This window comes from Populus euphratica, unplaced genomic scaffold (genome assembly GCF_000495115.2).
Source record: "Populus euphratica unplaced genomic scaffold, PopEup_1.0 scaffold92.1, whole genome shotgun sequence".
Classification (NCBI taxonomy): Eukaryota; Viridiplantae; Streptophyta; class Magnoliopsida; order Malpighiales; family Salicaceae; genus Populus; species Populus euphratica.
This window is the reverse complement of record NW_011499974.1, coordinates 103,587-124,128: the sequence shown is the minus strand read 5'-3', so window position 1 is coordinate 124,128 and position 20,542 is coordinate 103,587. Positions and strand designations below refer to the sequence as shown.

At 31.8% G+C, this 20,542-nt stretch overlaps 3 protein-coding genes across 3 annotated transcripts; 2 read left to right on the top strand and 1 right to left on the bottom strand.

The window, feature by feature from the left end:
• Window positions 1–8,533: 8,533 nt before the first annotated feature.
• LOC105139390 (palmitoyl-acyl carrier protein thioesterase, chloroplastic-like) lies at window positions 8,534–11,250 on the bottom strand. Its single transcript, XM_011045801.1, has 6 exons — window positions 10,418–11,250; window positions 9,850–9,983; window positions 9,535–9,648; window positions 9,268–9,445; window positions 9,076–9,144; window positions 8,534–8,963 (listed from the first exon to the last, which is right to left on the bottom strand). The coding sequence occupies exons 1-6, from the start codon at window positions 10,883–10,885 to the stop codon at window positions 8,724–8,726; spliced, it is 1,203 nt and encodes a 400-aa protein (XP_011044103.1). The 5' UTR covers window positions 10,886–11,250; the 3' UTR covers window positions 8,534–8,723.
• Window positions 11,251–13,222: 1,972 nt separating this feature from the next.
• On the top strand, window positions 13,223–14,522 carry LOC105139389 (HVA22-like protein e). The gene is made up of 5 exons (XM_011045800.1): window positions 13,223–13,406; window positions 13,504–13,530; window positions 13,653–13,775; window positions 13,907–14,126; window positions 14,280–14,522. The coding sequence occupies exons 1-4, from the start codon at window positions 13,360–13,362 to the stop codon at window positions 14,124–14,126; spliced, it is 417 nt and encodes a 138-aa protein (XP_011044102.1). The 5' UTR covers window positions 13,223–13,359; the 3' UTR covers window positions 14,280–14,522.
• A 4,160-nt stretch (window positions 14,523–18,682) lies between these two features.
• LOC105139388 (uncharacterized) lies at window positions 18,683–19,692 on the top strand. Its single transcript, XM_011045799.1, has one exon. It carries the CDS (start codon window positions 18,875–18,877, stop codon window positions 19,463–19,465), a length of 591 nt encoding a protein of 196 aa, XP_011044101.1. The 5' UTR covers window positions 18,683–18,874; the 3' UTR covers window positions 19,466–19,692.
• The last annotated feature ends 850 nt before the right edge of the window (window positions 19,693–20,542 follow it).

Genomic DNA, 20,542 nt, shown 5'->3' with positions numbered 1-20,542 from the left:
TTTATAATTTGAAATCATGAATTTTCATATCATCAGCTCCTTACCCTGTTCACATGCCTCAGTTAGATTAACTTTGCTGCTGTGTTGTTATTATTATTATTTTTAAATATTGTCGTCGTAAACATATTTTCATAAATTCTCTCCTGCAACTTATACTCTCATTAATGACTATTCCATTCCTCTTATTGTGTAATAAAACATCTCCTATCTTTGATGAAACAGAAAAACGCAAGTTTAACCCTAATTTACGTGATTTAACTTACAAATCATGAATGTTCTTTGAAATTAAAGTGTATAAGGACTCAGTTAGCGTGTAATTGAGTTGTTAGCGGGTAATTGGAGCCAAGTTCAACCCTTTTATACCGATGGGCTTGGAGTTTACACACCCGATCACATGGTTCATGTCTCGGTACTCCAAATAAGTCTGTAAAAGATACAGGCTCAAAGGCATAATGTGCTGCGAAGCTCACCTAGATATCAAAGGTTCAAATAGAGCTAGCATCCATTTAAAGTCGAGGCATCCATTTGAAGACCTTGGGTCTCCAAATGATCCAACAAAATAACACCCTGAGATAGAATGTTAAACTTAAAATATTATAATTAAAGTTAGTTAATTTTAAAATATTTAAGGATATGAACTATGTAATTAAACATCAATTAATTACAAATTAGTTAATTTAAAATATTAAATTATTTTTGTTTTTTAAATAAAACAACTACTCTTCCATCTCAAAAAGTATTACTCCTCATGCTTTTTGAAGTGAAAGTTAATGTATTTTTAATCTTTTTTTAATACAAAAATCACATTTCATTCTCAAAATTTAAACAATTTATTTTAAAAGTCCTAAAATCCCAACCGATAAGACTCAATCATAGTTTCACCAGTAAAAATATAAATAAGTATTTTAATTCTAAAAGGAAGATATCGATAATTCTATTCTTAGAGAATAAAAATATATAAATTTATAGAGAAAGTCAAGGTCAAATATTTTCATAGTTATCTTTTTTACCATTATATTTTTTTAATATTTAATTAGCATTAACAAATATTTCTCATCTTTACATTTTTCAATTAAAAAAATTATAATACAATTAAAAAAAACGCAACACAAGCATGCTTTTCTGCTGTACTGAAACTTGATTTAAGATTCTATTTGTGATGTAGTATTAATAACTTTTTCTAGGTATATAATTTTTTATTTGTTTTATTAAAAATATTTATCAAATATTTAATTAATTTTTTTACATTAATAAACATATTGAAAATATCTGCAAACTTTTTTCTTTTTTTGCATCAAAGTTAAAAAAAAATGATTGGACCGACGGTGAATCACAAGAGAACTAACTAGTTAGTTCAATTCCGCCATTAGTCTAACTACGTACTCTGCAGGCAACAACATTCCAGTTTCGGTCGCAGCCTGCTGGGTGGAGACATACATAAAGGCCGTATTCATCAGCTGACAACGCACTCCGAGCTCAGCCAAGTAAATTAGTGATGGTGGTGGGGTGGTGAATGTTTCTGTACGGGTACAACACTTGTTAGGGAAGCTCGCCTCTTTAAGCATCATGCATCTGCCTACATTTCTCTATACCACTCTTCTTTTTTATTTTTCTGCATTTCTGGTACAGATGAAACTATAATTGTTTTATCCACTCTGTGCTGTAAATTGATTTTTTTATATAAAAAATTAAACAATAATAACCTTAAACAATATAGATTAACTTGATGGACATAAGAGATTGAGATGCTTTATAGAAATAAAAGTAAAAAAACTATTAAATTTAAGGTCTAATTAATAATTCAATATTAAATAAAATTTTTAAAAAATAAAAAAATATCAAAGGAGAAAAACGAACCTTAATATAGGTTAACTCTACCAATTCACTATGCATGACATGAGATAATGATTAAAAAAATTTCTTTTTAAAAAACTACCTTGGAAAAATATTTAAAGTTAAATAAAAAATATGAATAAAAAAAACAAGAGACACCCCATCCTTAATTTAACTAACCCTTAATATGAGACAACCCTATATAGAAAAAAAATTAAAAAAAATTAATAACTTAATATCAAAAAATAAAATAAAAAAATAAAAAATAAACTTTAAAACAACAAAGTTAACTTGGCTTAATGGAGATCCAAAATAATCTCATAAAATAAGAAAATGAAAAAAAACAATTAATAAAATAAAAACTAAAATTAAACAATAAATAAATAAAATAAAATACTAAGGGAATAATAAATAAATAAAATAAAATACTAAGGGACAAGAAAAAAATTAACACAAATAATGAGTATCTTTGATATAAAATAAAATCAAATCAAATGAAAAAAGATAAAATAGAAAGAAAAAATGTGTGTTCAATTTTTAAATTGATCTTTGTATTTTTTTATTTCGTTAAATTAAAAAAATATTAAATCAATTAAAATCTATAATATAAATCATGACAAATTAATCTACATTCACTCTGAAAAAACCAACGGAACATCATTTTAAAATTGACAAAAAAAAAACAATCATCCTAAATAAAGTTTTTGTTCAAAAACATCTTCGTCTAACCTGCAATGTAGTGTAGCCAATCATCTAATATCTACTAAGGCCAGTTTTGAATAGATGCACAGTCATTTTTGTGCAAGTGTGATTAATGATGATATCGAATATTCATGAATCAAAGTTTTTACCATTGATATTTGAATATTAAATTATAACTATAATACATTTTTATTCTCTATTAATTATTCAGAGTAAAAAAATAATTCACGATGATTCATTGAGTTTTGAGTGTTTGTTATATAAATACTATTATTATTCAAATTTATATAAAACAATAATATCAATATTTGGATTTTATATATATATATATAAAATCTTAGGTGCTCGGCTTTCGTACAAGAGAGTAGTAAGAGAGAGAGAGAGTGTCTCGCCTCATCTTAGGTGCTCGGCTTTCGTACAAGAGCACTGAGGTCCAAGGTCCTGCTTTCTTTTTTAACATATTCATTAATAGACAACGACACGTTGTCCGTGCATCATCTTTTCTGAAATTCATTAATTTTTAAAGTATTCATTAACAGACAACGACACGTTGTCCGTGCATCATCTTTTCTGAAATTCACCAGAATTTGAGCGAACTTGTCGAATTCTGGTCAGCCAATAGTCATAAAGCGAAAACTTGCGTTTTTCTTTTCGTTTTTCACTGAAAAACAGACTTAAACAATTCTTTAAGCCATCAAAACACAGATCAGAGCAAAAAAATCATTTACAAGCAACAAATTAATGCAAAAATTGAATTTAAATATTTTAGATCTTCAAAACCGACATAGTTTCCTATTTTTGATGATGAAAAGGTTTAGTTTTGGTGTACGTGGATTCATCGCAATAAAAGTTTTCATTTGATGGTTTTATTTACAAATGTTATAGCCAGATTCATTGAACAAAAATCTTCTCTACCTTTATCTTTTCTTTTAATTTCCTTACTTTTTTACTTTATTATTAATAAAATCCAATGATAAAAAATAAACTATATAAAATCAATTATTATAATTGTTAAATGAGGATATGGGTTAAAATATTAAAAAAAATATGGGGATAAAGTTAAAAAAAAGATTAAATTTTATATTTTTGGGTTTTGGATGGTCTAAAAAAGATACAATTTTAAATTATTTACACAATGTGCAGAAAAAAATATATCAATAAAAAATTAAAAGAAGAAGAGCTTTTTAACTTTGCATCATAAAATACTATTCACTAATTTATTTTTATTTTATTTTTTATATGAATATTCTTATATTATGAATCATATTATAAATTTGATAGATTAATTCAGGTTAATTTTAATTATTTTTTTATTTTTTATTTTTTTAATTTTAATTTTTAATATTGAATTAATTATAAATTAAACATTATAATTTATTTAAATTTATTTTTTATTAAATTATTTTAATTTTATGATTTGAAATATAAGTTTGATAAATTAATCTACATAAACTCAAGTTATTTTTTAATTATATATTTTTTATAATTTTATGTCCTCTTTTACATTATTTTTTTTGTCAAGTTTCTTTTTTTTGGGTTGAGTTTATCCGAATAAATGTTTTAGCAAGAAGAAAATTGTTCCTGGCTGCGGCTGACAAGCCTAATTTTTTATCCAATCCTTATCCCTTCCGCGTGCCGGGCACCAATCCAAACCCATGCTAAAGTCTCTATCTATAATATAGATAGGGAGAGATGGAGTGAGCGTTTTGAATTTGAAGTTCTTGTTTAAGTTATTTTTTATTTACAAATATATTAAAAAAATATTTTTTATTTTAAAAAAATTATTTTTAATATTAATATATTAAAATTACTTATAGACATAAAAAAAATTAATTGAAAAAAATTTTAATTTTTTTTTAAAATATAAAAACAAGCATTACTTCTACGCAATCTGTTTTTGTGTGAGATGGAGGGCAGATACCTGAACATGATGATGGTGGTTTGGTACTGCATGGGTCCCACATGAAGGGTCCATTTTGTGCTGACGGCCGAGCCCACGTGACTGCCTCCACGGACCATCTACTTTATTATTTTCCTGCTTTTCCCTTTGGTGCCACCGATGCATCGTATTCTGTTCAGGTCAGTGCTTGTCCGCGTCTACCGGTCTCGTAGAAAGAAACAAAAGAAGGAAAATATATTTGTGAAGCAGCTAGAAACCTTAAATTTTGTCGTTGTTACACTATGAGTGTCCACGAGAGCATAGTATTTATGATTTAGAATATTTTTTATTTAAAAATATATTAATATAATATTTTTTTATTTTAAAAAACTATTTTAAAATCAACATATCAAAACAATTTATAAACATATAAAAAAATAATTTTTTAAAAAAACAAATTTTCAAATTTTTAGACTAAAATTACTAATCCCTTGTCCGTGTACCTGGCATGATTACGCAAAGCATTTGTCTTGATTAATACTTTACAGGCACATAATATATATATATATATATATATATATATGTAGAAATGAGCCAAAGGGAATAGTTAGGTGGTTCTGTACGATGTTTTGTCCGTTTCCACTTTCCACAGAGTAAAAGGTGATAAATTGAACGGAATGTGCAAGCAAGAACGAAGGTGGGCACGAACATGGAAGTAATTTTGATTTTGTAGTGGTGATAAAAAAAATTAATAGTAAAAAGAATGAGCCGGATATATAAAAACTATAAAGAAATGGGCGGTTGATGATTTTTATTTAAAGAATTATTTAATGCATTATTCTGAGAATGACTTCATAAATTATTCTGTCCCGAACTTGTTTCCATCTCCACCAACTATCCTCCGAGAAAAGAGAATATTAGGTGTTGATTATCATAACTATGGTTGTCATTAATGGCCTGTTGAGAAAAGTAAACGTGATTATTTTTTAAAGAATTTTTATATGTTAAAATATATTAAAATAAATTATTTTAATTTTTTAAAAATTATTTTTAAAATTAATATATCAAAACTATCTAAAATATATAAAAATATTTATTTTTTATAAGAATATTTTAATTTTTTTTAATAACACAATTTTCACTATCTTTTCAAATATTATATACTAAAAGATAAAAATAGCCATTATTGAGGCGTAAGTCTCAATCATTTCAGCTCATATGTCTTCGATCAAAAAAGTGCTGAAGATTTAAGTCCTGATAAAGATCGAGGTAATGATTATGTTCTTGTTGATTTTATATTAGCAACTGTTCTTTAAAGGTTTTTTTAGTTTAAAAATATATTATTTATTTTTAAAAATATTTTTTGGTATCAGTAAATTAAGATAATTTAAAAATAAAAAAAAATTAAGTATTTACAAAGACGTATTCTAACTAAACGAACAAACGGTATATCATAAGTAATTACGATGACGATATCATCAAGCTACCGCCACATCCTCATTTTTTTCAACCTTGTCATTGATCGCACACACACTTTCATGTATTTTAATTTCTCAAAAATCAAGAGAGTTTGGTTGGTGGATCGTCAATGGAAACAAATACATCAAAGTCTTTTATGCGGATCTTGGGAGCCCAAAGGATGACAGAGCTGAAAAAACCAGTGGTTGAAGCATGTTCTCCTCCTATGGAGCTGCTGCTTCTCCTTCTTTTATGACAGGCCTATTCCCCTGAAAAGCTATCGAACAGTTTCTAGCTCAACGAGAACCTCCAGTGGTGGAGTTGAATTATTCAGAAAATTCGAGAGGCTGACTTAAGGTCAAATCTGGGGCGCAAGTCTAGTCTTTAGCAGATGATGATTTCTCAAAAGTAGCCGCCTCGTTTCGGTGAAGTAAGCCATGGAGCTTTCTTCGAGATGTCAATATGTTCTGAACGGACCGAGGGAACCACGCTTGGCAACAATAATGTATAATACCAATTTATGGGCTTTTATGGGATTCACTTGTGTCTTTTAGATCTGAATCTTTCTGTTCATTCCGAATATGGCCATCATTGCTTAACCGATGGCCTCTACTATTTTTGAAATATATAGTAAGATACTAATGGGCTTTTTGTAACGATTAGGTTTTCGAAAATTCAAATCCCGTAAAATATGTCTTTGTTATTTGAGGTAGCTATTATGGCTACATGTTAAGAAATTATATTTAAAAATATTATAAATTATAGTTTTTTATAACCAAAATTTTAAGAGAGAATTTTCAATAAACATGTAAAATTATAATATATATATTGATTAATTAAATATTTTTAAATATATAATTACAACAAAAACATAAATAAAACCACACCATAAAAACAATCAAAACTTAATTGATGAGTTTTCTTAGACCATCCCTTTTGGGGTTTGCGCAAGTCTACAATGACCTTTTTCTTTGTTGTTTTTTAATTCCTTTTCTTAGGTGGTGATTATGGGGTTTTTAGGTGTTGTTGCTACAAAAATATATGATTTTATCTGATATCTGGTTATAATTATCAAACCCAACATGAAATATAACTAGGTGAAGTATTTAAGTCATTAATCAAACCGGTAAACCTCAAATTACAAGATTAAGTCAGTTTCTTCTTCTTCTTTCTTTAATATATTTTTAATTTTTTTTAATATCAAAAAATTAACATATCAGATTTGGACTAAATCAAACTAGGTCAATTATGTCAACTAGACTTTTCTATGATTAATTGGGCATGACTGAATCAATTTTTGTTGTTGTTTTAACGTTAGACCTGACCCAAATTATATGCAAGACCAAGCAAAATTTAACTGCTATACTTCTATGTGATTATTAATAATTGAAAGGAAGAACAAAAGAAGAGTTGTATAAGAATGTTCCAAACGTATGAATTGTAGTAGTGTGTTTTGTCTCCGAACTCTTTTTTTTATATTTCAAAAATGTTTTTTTTTAATTTATTTTTTTATTTAAAATTAATGTTTTTTTAGCGTTTTCAAATCATTTTGATGTGCTAATATCAAAAATATATTTTTTAAAAAAATTATTTTGATGCATTTTCAAATAAAAAACACTTTAAAAAATAATCATTACCACATTCTCAAACACCTTAATATGAAAGTTAATTGCGATATTCAATAAGATCGTCAACCTACTTAGATAAGAAAAGAAAAAGTGAGTGATTCAAAATAATATAATACTGTAACACTTAAAGAGTTTGAGCCAAATTTCTGTATTTTAATGTTGAGACTTCACTTAATATATTAATCGGACTCACAACTTCTTGCATATTGTTTTGTTGTAATTTTTTGTTTTTTTAGTAATATGGGTGTTTAGCCCCGTTTATGTATGTCTCGATTAATCCTATAAATCTTAAAATTAACGACTATATAAGTCTTTATTGATTTTAAAATTTATAAAACTCTAACTAGTTACTTTTAGGAATATGATGTTTTATTGTAAACCACGAAAGAATAGCTAATGATTAAAGTTATATAAAAGAGATTTGAGGAGAAGTAAGAAAGAGAAGAAAGAAGGAAGAAAAAGAAAAAGAGATAGAAAAATAGAAGAAAAGAAAAGAGAAGAAAAAAGGAGGAGGAGATGTATGTAACTTTGAAACTTCTAGTAATTTATCAAAACTAACTATAATTTCAAAATTATATTCAGAATTAAATTTGAATTTGTAACCCTCTAAATAATAAAAGTCTAACAAAATAATATAATTTAAAATTCAATTATAATTTTTTTTTTAAATCACTTTGGATGTGCTCAATTTCTTATAAAAAAAAGTAATGGGCGAAGGTAAAAAATGTCATCTCCATCTATACAACTAAGTAATATATATGTACTATGTGACGTGAATCTTGTGTCTCCACACCCTTCCTGTCCTTCAATCATCATATTGGGTTATGAAAACTAATTAAACTTCTTATTAACCTTTTACTCCCTTCCTGTCCTTCAATAATCATATTGGGTTATGAAAACTAATTAAACTTCTTATTAACCTTTTACTCCCAAGAAAAGAATCCATCTTTAGCCGGATTGAAAAATTAAAATTAATCTCGATACCGTAGAGAATACCATTGCCATAAAACTTATAGTTTATGCACTGCTATAATTAAAGAAACAAATGGTTGGAAGCACAATGCTTGTAGTTTTTATTCACAATCAATAAACATGAGCTCGCAAAACCAAAGAAAGCAACAAATGGGTGGTTTACACAAGAAGGAAGTAAAAATAAATAAATAAATAAATAAAGAGAAAGCATGAGCTGCCTGTAGCAGTGTTTGAACGTGTACAAAATAACATCACTTGTGCTTTAATTTGGATTTCCATTCCGTTCTTGCACGAACTATCTCTGCCTTGTCTGCTTGCATACGCAGCAGATGCGTGTATTCCATGCCTGCTTTGCGATTACTGGAACCACTGTTTGAATCTTCGCTCGCACTTGTTAAGGATTCGAGCAGATTTGATTGTCGACACTCTCGTCGATACTCAAGGGTCATGCTTGTCATATTGTAATGTTCCAGGACATGCATTGGCACACTCTGCGCTCACAACAAAATAAAAAAAAATGGTAATTCTTTTTGCTGCTTATTTAATGGCGTTTCTATTCAAACAATTGAATTTGTGTGTGGTGTGAGGACTTTCATGTCTTACCTCCAGAATCCATCCAATGTATTTCACATTATTTATATGCTGGTTGGCATCCATATCACTCCATCTTGGCTGCATAATGAATGATTCCAGGAATTAATAAACCAAGATAGCTCGAGAAACAAAATTATTTGGACCAGATAATACATTGGCAATAGAGGGTACGAGTTACAAATCCAAATTGTTTCCACTTACAGCTAAGCCGGATCGAATTCTCCCTGCTGTTTCATTGTTAAGCTTATCAATTTTCTCAACATCATTGTGTTCAGCAGCAATCGAAAGCCTGTTTGTGTAGAATGGTACCAATTCTTCCCTGACTTCATCTGGGATTTTGGATAGCTTTCTTGTTTCTCTATTCATGATCACCCATGTGCTGAATTGAGATAGTTAATAATAGGAGTTAAGAACTACCAAGAGTAGATAACAATCGTTCATTAGCGCTTTAACATAGACATGCTAAACCTTGTTGCTCTTGTTATGATCTCCTGGGTGTTGTAGTCTCGAATTATCCAGTCCCTGCGCATACCATTCTTCCCGGTTGCATCTACCCATGTATCGATCTCGACAACGTCTCCCCTGTCACAATGAATTGTCCAAAAAAGTTTGTTCCAGTGATAGAAACGTAAGGAATTAATTTAGGAAGTCTGCTGTAGACTATTGAACATGATGAAACAATTCAGACCTTGTTCAAGTTCGTGTATTTACGAAATTTTCTAGTCTGATCTTTCCTTGAAACATGATTTAAGAAGCGTTTGGGACTGCAATAAGATAACATACCAGCAGCTGTATCGCTGTTCTTGAACGTGAATGCGAGTGACTACCCAAATAAGTTTCCTGAGGCTCATCTCTCGGGTAGCACCGAAGCCATTTCCAGCTAGTCCTGAGCTTGTCACATGGTTCAGTGCAGTTTCCTACAGTCACGCACATATATGGAATCCAATCACTAGTTTGATACATGAATCAATCATTCAAACTTCATTAATCAGCACTTAAATTCAATGTCATTGATGAAAAACTTTTCAAGAACATGCTTTTTTCGTTTGGCAATTAGTTGAGCCCATTTTATCGAACTTAGGCTGCAGAAAGATGAAAAGAAAATCGTCCTTGGTGTTAATTTAGCAGGTCAATGCTTGGATGCTGTGAACTCCAAGTGCATTATAGACAGCAAATGCTGGAATTGAAAAGGAATGTTGTACAGATTATCTAGGATCTTTGCTGGAAAAATGTAAAATAATGATGAAAAGAAAATAAAAAGAAAATCGTCCTTGGTGTTAATCTAGGATCTTTGCTGGAAAAATGTAAATCCATGACCTCAACAGGATAAAAAAAAAATTAGCGAACTAACCTGAAGGAGATTCATTAATGTTTCCATTGTGGCGGTTTTGTCAGGTCCAATCTCATAAGATCTGATACTGAACGTCTGCCTATAAATAAGCCTGTCCTCCACAAACCTCCCAAGCAAATATGTGTGAGGTTCAGCAACATTGCTATGGATTGCCAACCCACCGGCATTCGTATTGCTTATGTAAGGAGATGGAGTCTCCCTCACATGAATCCCATTCACCTTTTTCTCATTTGTAATGTCCAAGCTTGGAGGATTACGGGCAGTGGCTATTGCGTAAAAGCTTCGCTTTTTCGGTTTGATCATGTGCCAAGAACAAGGAAATCCTGCCTTGGCCATGGCCATGGCCACTACCGTCACATTATTCTTTTTCTCTACCTTGTGCAAATTCCCTGGAAAATATAATCCAGCAGCCCCCTTTGTCGCCGTTGATGCCATTGCTAAGTGATCATTCATTGAACACAAGCACATCAGAGGCCAAAAGGAATTTTGGGTTAGAAAAAGGCAAGTGGGTGAGGCTTCTGGCTCAGGTTGGTTAATTCCTAGAAGGGAAAGTTTTCAAAGTATTTGGTGGTCTAACTACGTATTTATGTACAAAGATTCAAACAAGAAGACAAAACGAAAGATCGGAAGAAACTTCCCTCCAACACGGGGGACAAGCATAAGCAGAAGAGGAAATGAGATTAATTAGCAGCTCAACTACTTTAATAATCGGAATATTCTCTAATGCTATCTCACACGCAAATGTATAGGGATTTGAATGGTGGTGTTTGCTTAGTTTTAGTGGCTCTGCTAGTTTTTAATTATCTCAATGCCTTTAGCTTTCTTAATCGATTTGGACTCATGTGTGAAAACTATCGTATAGGTATTATTCTTCCTTGAAGATTGGTGGGGTGGTTGAATGACTTCTTGGCCAGAAAAGGTCAGTCGACAACTTGCATGCATTCAGCTGCTTTTCATTGGTTCAACCACAAAGTCCAAAACCCAGTATAGATGACGTTGACATCTGACAAAATGATTTCATGGCGGATTTGGAAGAACATGAACTGGGCCTGCTCTCTCTGCCCATAATCATTGCATTTGAACCCATTTGCCTTTTTCTTTCCTAGATCAATCGTTCCTCATGTTTTTGGCCCAACACCATTTAACAGGCTAAGTTTTTAGGGTTAGAATTCATGAAATTAATCAAGACGTAGGAGCTCATTCAGATGATTTTCACTTAAAAAAAATATTATTACTGGCCTTCACGAATCTTCCAACATTTGTCTTTATCTATCCGCCTGTGAAAATATTACAGAAGAAGATCATGTCGTCATATATATATCATGGACCCTATCTCTGATGGCTAGTGTCACCGACCTTAATATTAAAAAAAAATGGATTTGATAGACAAGTGGTAAGGATTTGGAATCAAGAGGTTTGCTCTCTTTATGGTCTCAGATTCGAGTTCTTGATTGCTTATATGATAGCCACTGGAGACTTATATAATCGTTAATTTCAGGATCCGTGAAATTAGTCGTGATACACGCAAACTGGCCCGGACATCCACGTTAATACAAAAAAGTGGATCTGGATGGGAGGGGGCCAAAACCCATTAAGAACTAAAAAAAATGGATCTGAATGGGAGGGGGCCAAAACCCATTAAGAACCATTTGAACCCATTTGCCTTTTTCTTTCCTAGATCAATCGTTCCTCATGTTTTTGGCCCAACACCATTTAACAGGCTAAGTTTTTAGGGTTAGAATTCATGAAATTAATCAAGACGTAGGAGCTCATTCAGATTTTCACTTAAAAAAAAAATTATTATTACTGGCCTTCACGAATCTTCCAACATTTTTTGTCTTTATCTATCCGCCTGTGAAAATATTACAGAAGAAGATCATGGCGTCATATATATATATTATGGACCCTATCTCTGATGGCTAGTGTCACCGACCTTAATATTCAAAAAAGTGGATCTGGATGGGAGGGGGCCAAAACCCATTAAGAACCCAGGAAACCTCAGAAACGTCCCCCAATTATATAGGTAGTCTTGATTGAGTTTCAAAGAAGTTTTTATATCAATTGAGCCCCTAGGGCTTTCGAACTTCCCAATTTTTCAGCCTCTCCATCCAAGCTCGCTAGTGAATTAAGTCCGGAATTTACCTTTTCCCCTTATAAAATATATAATTTTGTAATAAATTTAACGTTTTCATTAAGCATAAGTGAAGTATTTTGCTAGAAAAAATCTTATTTGAGAATCTTGAAATATTTTAAGGGTTATAAGCCATTGTTTAAAGATTTAATGGGTGTTTAATAATATGGTATAGGGTGTTTTTATAAAAGTGATTTAAATTAAAAATTATCAATATTATGTTTAATTTTTTGTTATATCAGAATATAAAAATTATAAAAAAATATTTAAAATAATTAATTTAATTTTTTTAGACAAAAAATAATTTACAAAATTCTTTGAAAAAAGGGGCTGCACCATACTACCAAAAGTAGCGAATCTTGAAAAAATTCAGGAGATTTTTATGAGGTTTCTCTTAAAATAATTTTATATAACAAGATATGTGATTAAAGTTATAAAGATTGTGAATTTAAAGATTGAAATGCAACCTGTTCCTGCACGCACCATAACTTTAAGTAAAGATCAATCCAATTTGATGGTGCAGCGCCTTTTGGATTGTGATATAGGGTATTTTTAAAAATAATTAATTTAATATATTTTAATTTTTAAAAAATAATAAAGACATGCTTAACTCCGTTCTAGCAGACGCCAGGTGTCCTCAACGACATAATATAAGCCGTTCCTTCACTTTCATGTATTGAGCCACTTGTCATTGTGATTTATTGGTTTCAACTTCACTCTCCTTTCAGTTCTGACTTTCAAGCCCTCCTTGCAGTTTTTCTGGTGTTTCTTGTCGATAAGAAAACTAGCAGGAAGAGCGAGACCAGCAAATATGAGTCGTTTATTGACTTTTCTCACTCACGTTCATACAATATCTGGGTAAATTTTGAGTGATCCCAAGATACTCCTTCCTTTCTTTGTTTTTAGGTCTTAATATTTTGGTTTACCTGATCGATGTTTGTTTAATAACACGCAGGCCAGTGTTGATGTTGTTATACCCCTTGTAAGAATCTGAACCATTTCTAGAAGTTTGGAACTTTTTTGTTTTGTTTGTGATCATTTCTTTCCCTTAGGGTGTATGCCCACCAAATTTTCGATCTATCTAATTGTTCTTCTGAGAAACAGGTATGCATCAGTGGTTGCTATAGAGAGTCCATCGCGAGAGGAGGATAAGCAGTGGCTTGCTTATTGGATCTTATATTCATTTCTTACTCTTACAGAGATACTGCTCCAATCCCTTTTAGAGTGGTAAATTAAGAAAGTTTTGTTTCCAGATTTTCTTTTTTGGCATTTTAATTAGCAGTTATGAATTCTTTTTCTCCTCTTGAATCTAGAGTATATAATCTCTAGTTAATGGGGCACCGATTGTGTTATTGTAGGATTCCCATATGGTACTCTTTGAAACTTGTGTTGGCAGCATGGTTGGTTCTGCCACCGTTCAAGGGGGCAGCTTTCGTTTATGAAAGGTATGTGAGAGAGCATATCACGAAATTTATAGGGGTACAAGATCATCAGTTTTCCCGTCCCGAGTCCCCCATTGCCAGCGGTAGTGGTGGCAAAGGCAAGAAGAGGTCTGTTCGGTTCGCAACCCCCGATTAAGTAAGTAAATTAATCTGCTTGTACCATATAATATTTCCAGAAGCCACAGATTCGGAGGCCCTTTATGTAGTCGATATCTTTGTATAAAAAGAATAGATTGATGCAAAATTTTCATGGGATTCTAATTATTTACAATGAATCGTCCATGGACAGGGAGAACATAAGGCTTACTGAAGAGGGGAGAAAAAATATTTAGAAGAGGAGGCATTGATAAGACATAGTCGGCATCATTAACTCGTGTAGGGATCTTAGCTTCTCTGCTCTCCCACTTTGGTGCTTGTAAATCTTTAACCCATCTACCAGTTTGAATGTCGTGGCTTTCCTTTCATATGCTTATGTTAATTCGATATGTTGAAAATGTATGGTGTTTGATGGTAATATTTGTCCCCTTGACGATGATGCTCTGCCGAATTTTTCTTTAATCTTGGGTGTTTACCATCTTAATTATGTGGTGGGATTAATTAGTGAAGGTAATTAATCCTCGCCTGACCATATAATTGGCGTCAAATGACGTTCACACACGATTCAGGGAGGGAAAAAGAAGAGCGTGCGTGGAACGAATGAAGATATTTTGAAGTCACACCCCAATGCTCTTTTGTATTCACACACCTAATCATGCCAAATTGAGAAAAGCTGATTTAGCAAAAAAGTAAAAGTAATTTCATTCATTTATGAGGACAACCAATGAATTAAATTTTGGTACAACCAAATGCCAAGTTCTTATTTGATAAGGATTCAATGGAGAGAGTATATGGCAAGTAATTTTAATTGTACTTTCAAATTGGTATATCATGAGTTTTTTTATTTTCAAAGCACAATTTTCTTTGAAAAATAATCTCATATCTAAATTAATACGTAATTTTATTTGACTGTTTTAAAATTATTTTTATTTTTTATATTAAAAATAAAATTTTAAAAAATTTTTAAATAAAAAACAATCTAAAAAACAACACTTAATACAATCTCTAACACACAAAATTGAATGGGCTCCCTCCCGACACACGATTTGCACTAAATGGGCTCCCGAAAATTTCTGCTGCGGAGGTTTGAGCCTCCAGATCAAAAACAAGGGTTAGGCTGATTCAGCTTTAAGGATTTGGACCAAAGACAACCTATGCTATAATGTTTTAAGCACCTTGTGTATTTTATTTTATTTTTTTAATATCACAATGTATTATCTCTATTTCTATGATAATTTCAATTAATATTCTGTAATTTATAACTGTTTATCACAACATATTTCTGTTAGAATCCATCAAAAATTAATGTTTATTGCAAATTTGCCATTATACATATATATCTTGAACATCATAATTTTCTCTTAATAAATCAAAGCCTTGATCAGAAAAATAAAGTGCACAAAATGATGGAAAATATTTTTGGTTGTAAAAATGGGTGTACTGTTCGTCTAGACTAATCATAAAAACATGGAGGCTTTGACATTCTGATAGAGAATATTAATGAATACTCTGAATTTACTGCTCCATCTCCTCTCCAATTTGCGTGGTCTTCATAAATGGGACTGATGGTGGCATTTCATTACCTTTTTGAATTATATGGGCCAAGGCCTGACTAATTCCGGGGAAGAACAGGCTCTCGACTATGAGTTTTATACAAGCACTCCATGGTTAATTTATACGATTTGTTGAAGTCTGATGATCTCATGAAATTGTATGCGCCTGAAATGAGTAGAACCTCTTGTACAGGACTACATTGCCGATTCCCAGGTATTCTCAGCTGGGCAAACTCCAGAGCTGGCAGTTCACTACTGCATCGCACATCTGAGGAGAATCATAAATTAGTTGGACCCTCAGAGCATAACTCTATCTCTAAAACTAATTGTACAAAGCATGTTAAAAAACGAGCAACTTGTTATATAAATATGAAGAACAAGAATCATACGAGTACCATTGGTGACTACAAAATGTTAAGACTGATAAGTAAAATCAGTAATCAAATTGTGAAAGCCTGCACGCAGAAATGAGAATTCACATTTCTGTTGGCTCCTTGTGTGCCAGAAGGCACCATTGATTCTTCTACTTCTGAAAAAAAAGTGCAAAGGTCGGCTTCTTCTAACTTTATATGTCAATAATGTCTTTCAACCTGTAGCAAACTTCTCCTTAATTGCCTCGTTGTCTAAATACTTAGCTTGTGTTTGCTTATTTAGATTTCCCTTAAAGGAAGGTGTAAGAGTGCTTGTACTGTGGAGGATAGATACGTACATTCGGTTATGTACACATCCATGCCAGTTAAAAGATCTCTAACTTTGTTTTCGAAAGCCAAGAAAGCTTCATCTCCATTTGTTCTCTTCTCTTTATGATTAGCAAGACCATGTGCTTAGGCACTTCAGATATTTTTCTTTGTTTAAGCATTAAGGTATCGAGTTAAGAGTACAATGGTTGATAAACAATCATGCTTTACCAAACCTTTCCTTTTGGGCCATTTCCCTGAAGTTTAATCTCTTCCACAAAACTATATAATAATGCATAAATCTTCATATGCTCTATTAGAATAATTGAATAAAAGCCACTTTTACACACTCCATTTGTACCTCGTGCCCACCTGTAGCTGACAGATACAGTGTTTAGGCATGCAGTAATGTTCTCGATCTCTTTTGTGTCAAGAACAGGTAGAGGAAACCAGTGACCTTAAAATGCAGAGATTCTAATCCACAGATGGGCCATTCTCTCCTTTTTCTCCCTCAATTAAACAAGCCAGAAACTAAAGATTTTAAATTATTTGAACCATGTTGTGAAATCAGGAAATCTTAGCTTTAGCAAAAGCATTCCTGTCCCATCAATCTTTACACGCACCCACAAAAAAAAAGGATCAATAAGGGAAACTCCATTGTTTGTGCCCGTGATGAGATACTAAAAGGTAAGACTAAAAACAGGTATTATTTACTTAATTACTTCAGAATTTCAAAGAATGGAACGTCTGTCTAGAGAAAATAAATAATGCTTAGTTACCTCATCGAAAGCAATTGCAAATATAGCTCCTCTAGATGCATCTAAAGGAGCCTTGGAGCTTTCACCACCTAATAAAGCTACTTGAATGACTAAACTTTGAAGGGAGATCGCACGCTTGTTTGCTTAAAAAATGTTTACTTGATACACCACACGTATCCATCCTGATCCAATATAAGAATTGTTTAACCATCATTAATCACTTGTTGATACACCACATGTCTTTCTTTATGTTGCAAGATATCAGTAAAAGAACCTCAATCCTGTTGCTGCTAAGCAAAAAGAAAAATCTCACTAGACACAAGGTAAAAATGTTAGAATTTTCGGTTAGAGTAATTGGTCCAGTTTTCTGCCAGGAAATCAATGCAGCAACCTTTTCTACCTTTAACATATAATATTTAACTAAGTTTAGATTACCAATGATATGGATGCATATCATAGTAGTTTTACCAAGACAGGGAACATGCAATTTTTTTACCCTCTTCAGTGGACAATAAGCTAGAGAAGTGTGTGCAAGAGGATGCTAAATAGTGCAATTTCTATATCAGAAGACAGACAAACTACTGTGGTAGCCAACAGCCAATATCTTGTTCATCTGTTTTCGAGTTTTGCTTACATCAAAATGAAGATATATAAACAAAGAACACATCTATTAATACCATATTGTTGTTATTCAAAAAGGGCCTCTCTCTATTTTCATTAAAGGTTTCCATAATCCCAACCAAGCTTCACATTCTGTGTGGATATATGGGCGTTCAGATGATATATCCAAACAATCCCCTTTTCTGCCAGTAACTTAAAAAATGCCACACTTCCCAGGTCCTATACCAGCTTCCTTTTTTTGCTCCACTCAACAATGTGCCTTCTGCTATTAGAATAATGCAAGGAAAAGCTTAGCACATGCTTTAAGCAAACCTCCCACTTCGCTTCCACTGAGCACTCAGGAAAGAAAAAGATCTAACGCTTTTTTTTAAGTGGACTTCCTACATTAACGTGCTAGGTGTTCCTCTCTCTCAACATTCTGGGAAAAAAAAAAAAAATTGGTTCCCAGCACTATCAAGTCTCAGTATGACTTCACCAAATAATACAGAAATGATGTATAATGAAATTATTAAAGCAAATCTCCAAAGACAGTATGAGGCTCGTCTAATAGGCATAAATTTTTCCTCATTCACTTTGTCAATTATAAGGTACACTGAACCTTGATCCTTGCAGCTATTCTTGGTTTTCTATTTCTGATGTTCTTGCAACATTAAACACTTTCCTATCCCTCCAAGTTAAAACCACTAAGCTAAAGTTTGTCAGTTGATGCCAGGCAACAAAATCAAGTAAGAAAACATTATCACTCTTTCATGCAAGTAGAAAGGACAGGAGAATGTCCACAGTTTACACAGATTACGTTAATAATTATTCCAAGAGCACGTTATATATCAACATATCATAAAGTACAGGAAAGCAGGAAGCCGAAAGAAAAAAGTAACCAATAAGCACTAATCAATCTCCCACAGCTTTTCATAAAGTCATATAACCATTCCAAAGTAGAGTAAAAGTAGCCTGTGTTTGAATTTTACCAAATCAACCTCCTTTCCCCTTCTATATAATTCCATGTTTACAATGCCTTGTGTTCAGTCAGATGGCAGTTCTCTTTAGCGGTCTTTTAAAATTTGCCTCTGAATTCTTTCTCGGAATTGCATCTATTCCTTTCCTAAAGGATAGAGTGAATTCCTGGTGACCTTATAACCCCAACTAAACCCTCTTCTGTATTCTAAAGAAAATCAAGAAATGGATCTCATTAAGCTAAGAGGGATTCGTGCAATTAGCAAGTCCAAGAAGCATCAACTTCTTGACAATTTTTTCCTGTATTCTTTGACTGTCTTGGCCTGTACTCTTTTCTGTTCTAGCCCTTTCTGGTTTCCCTCCCTATTTGATTCCATGAAACTCTTTCTCTTCGGCTCTCCTCCAAAACTAGGTTCAGTTTTCCTCAGCCCCAAGTTCATTTTCATAGTTGGCAACCTTATAATCTTTGTCCTTGTTGGAGAGTCCAAGTTCTTCACTTCAAATTCTCCACCATCTACTGATGTTTACTATGATGAGTACATTGACCACAAAAGGAGCCTTCAAAGAGCTTCTAGTGTTGAACAGAAGAAAGAGAAAAACATGGGGAAATCTTCCAAAGAAAAGCGTGGCAGAACTTGCGAAAACGGAAAAAAGAATGAAGGGAAAGGAATGGCTGAGGCAAATTTGAAAGTACACGAGGAAAGAAAGGATTTACAGGAAGACGCCCTCTGTTTGCCTACAGAGGAATTGAACAAAAGGGCTGATGACTTCATTGCAAGGGTTAACAGACAAAGGATGCTTGAAGCTAGGCTATGAGTTCGCTAAAGTTAATAAAACCAAGCTAATTAGCGGTGTGGTACTCGTGGATTGAACCTGGCTGAGTTTTAAACTTAAACATGGTCCTGTAAATTACAGGACCCCTAATTGAACAAGAATCTTAGCTTGAAGGGAATATTTCCTCCATGTAATTATCATAGTACATAAATAAAATGTAATAATCATGGTTTCGGACAACGTGAATATAGTCTATCCTTTCACCATTAGATGAGCTTGCTTGACACGATTTTGAAATGAATCCTGTTAAGTTATCCATGGGAAACAGATTGGATCACTTTATGCTACAAATTTTGGACTCAGAAACTAGATTTTACAGTATCCCATGTATAATCATCCCTGAAATATTATTTTTTATTTTTTATGCTTGTCTTTTTTATAAAATTATTATTTATTTTTAATTTTATTCTTGAATCACAATTTGTGATGTGTTTTTTTTTTTTTCAATTTGGTTCTTGTTTTTTTAATTTTTTTGTTAAATTAATTTTTTTTCAATTTCACCTTTTAATAAAAAAAAATCTTTCAATTTTCATCTTTATTGTTTTAATCAATATTTTTTTCAGATCCTTTAATATAGTTAAATTTTTTTTAATTACATCTTTCAATATTTGATTGATTATGAATCAGGCTTTTTAGTTTTTCTAAATAAAGTGTTTTTATCACGTGTTTGAAAAGTTAACGCGGGTTAAAATTGTTTTTTTAAGAGGTTTTGTGATTTTATTTATTTTCTTTTTTATCAAATTAATCACCATAAGTTTTTCTATCACCCTTGTTATAAATATAAAGTAAATAAAAAAGTAAAAAAAGATTAGATAAGCATAATATAATATTCAAAATATACCTTCATAAAAAAAAAATGAAAAACATGAGAAGTTTATGGTACAACCATCTAGAGTGATTGATAGCAAGAGAGAAACCTAGTCATCATATTCTTAATATCTCATATATTGCCAGCTAGATGCTTTTAATGAAAGAGGATATGTGTTTGTGATTCTTAAAGATAACTCATATCAGTCTAAATATAGGTTAGGTGACACGATGAAAAGATTGATGTCTTCT

Bases quoted from the DNA above. Each gene is read 5' to 3' on its own strand.
- LOC105139390 (XM_011045801.1), bottom strand. From the start codon at position 10,885: ATGTGCTTGTGTTCAATGAATGATCACTTAGCAATGGCATCAACGGCG. The intron at 9,984-10,417 runs GTTAGTTCGCTA...GCGTGACTGTAG, and splicing joins CATTAATGAATCTCCTTCAG to GAAACTGCACTGAACCATGT. The intron at 9,649-9,849 runs GTATGTTATCTT...TCATTGTGACAG, and splicing joins GAACAGCGATACAGCTGCTG to GGGAGACGTTGTCGAGATCG.
- LOC105139389 (XM_011045800.1), top strand. From the start codon at position 13,360: ATGAGTCGTTTATTGACTTTTCTCACTCACGTTCATACAATATCTGG. The intron at 13,407-13,503 runs GTAAATTTTGAG...AATAACACGCAG, and splicing joins CACGTTCATACAATATCTGG to GCCAGTGTTGATGTTGTTAT. The intron at 13,776-13,906 runs GTAAATTAAGAA...GTGTTATTGTAG, and splicing joins CTCCAATCCCTTTTAGAGTG to GATTCCCATATGGTACTCTT.
- LOC105139388 (XM_011045799.1), top strand. From the start codon at position 18,875: ATGGATCTCATTAAGCTAAGAGGGATTCGTGCAATTAGCAAGTCCAAG.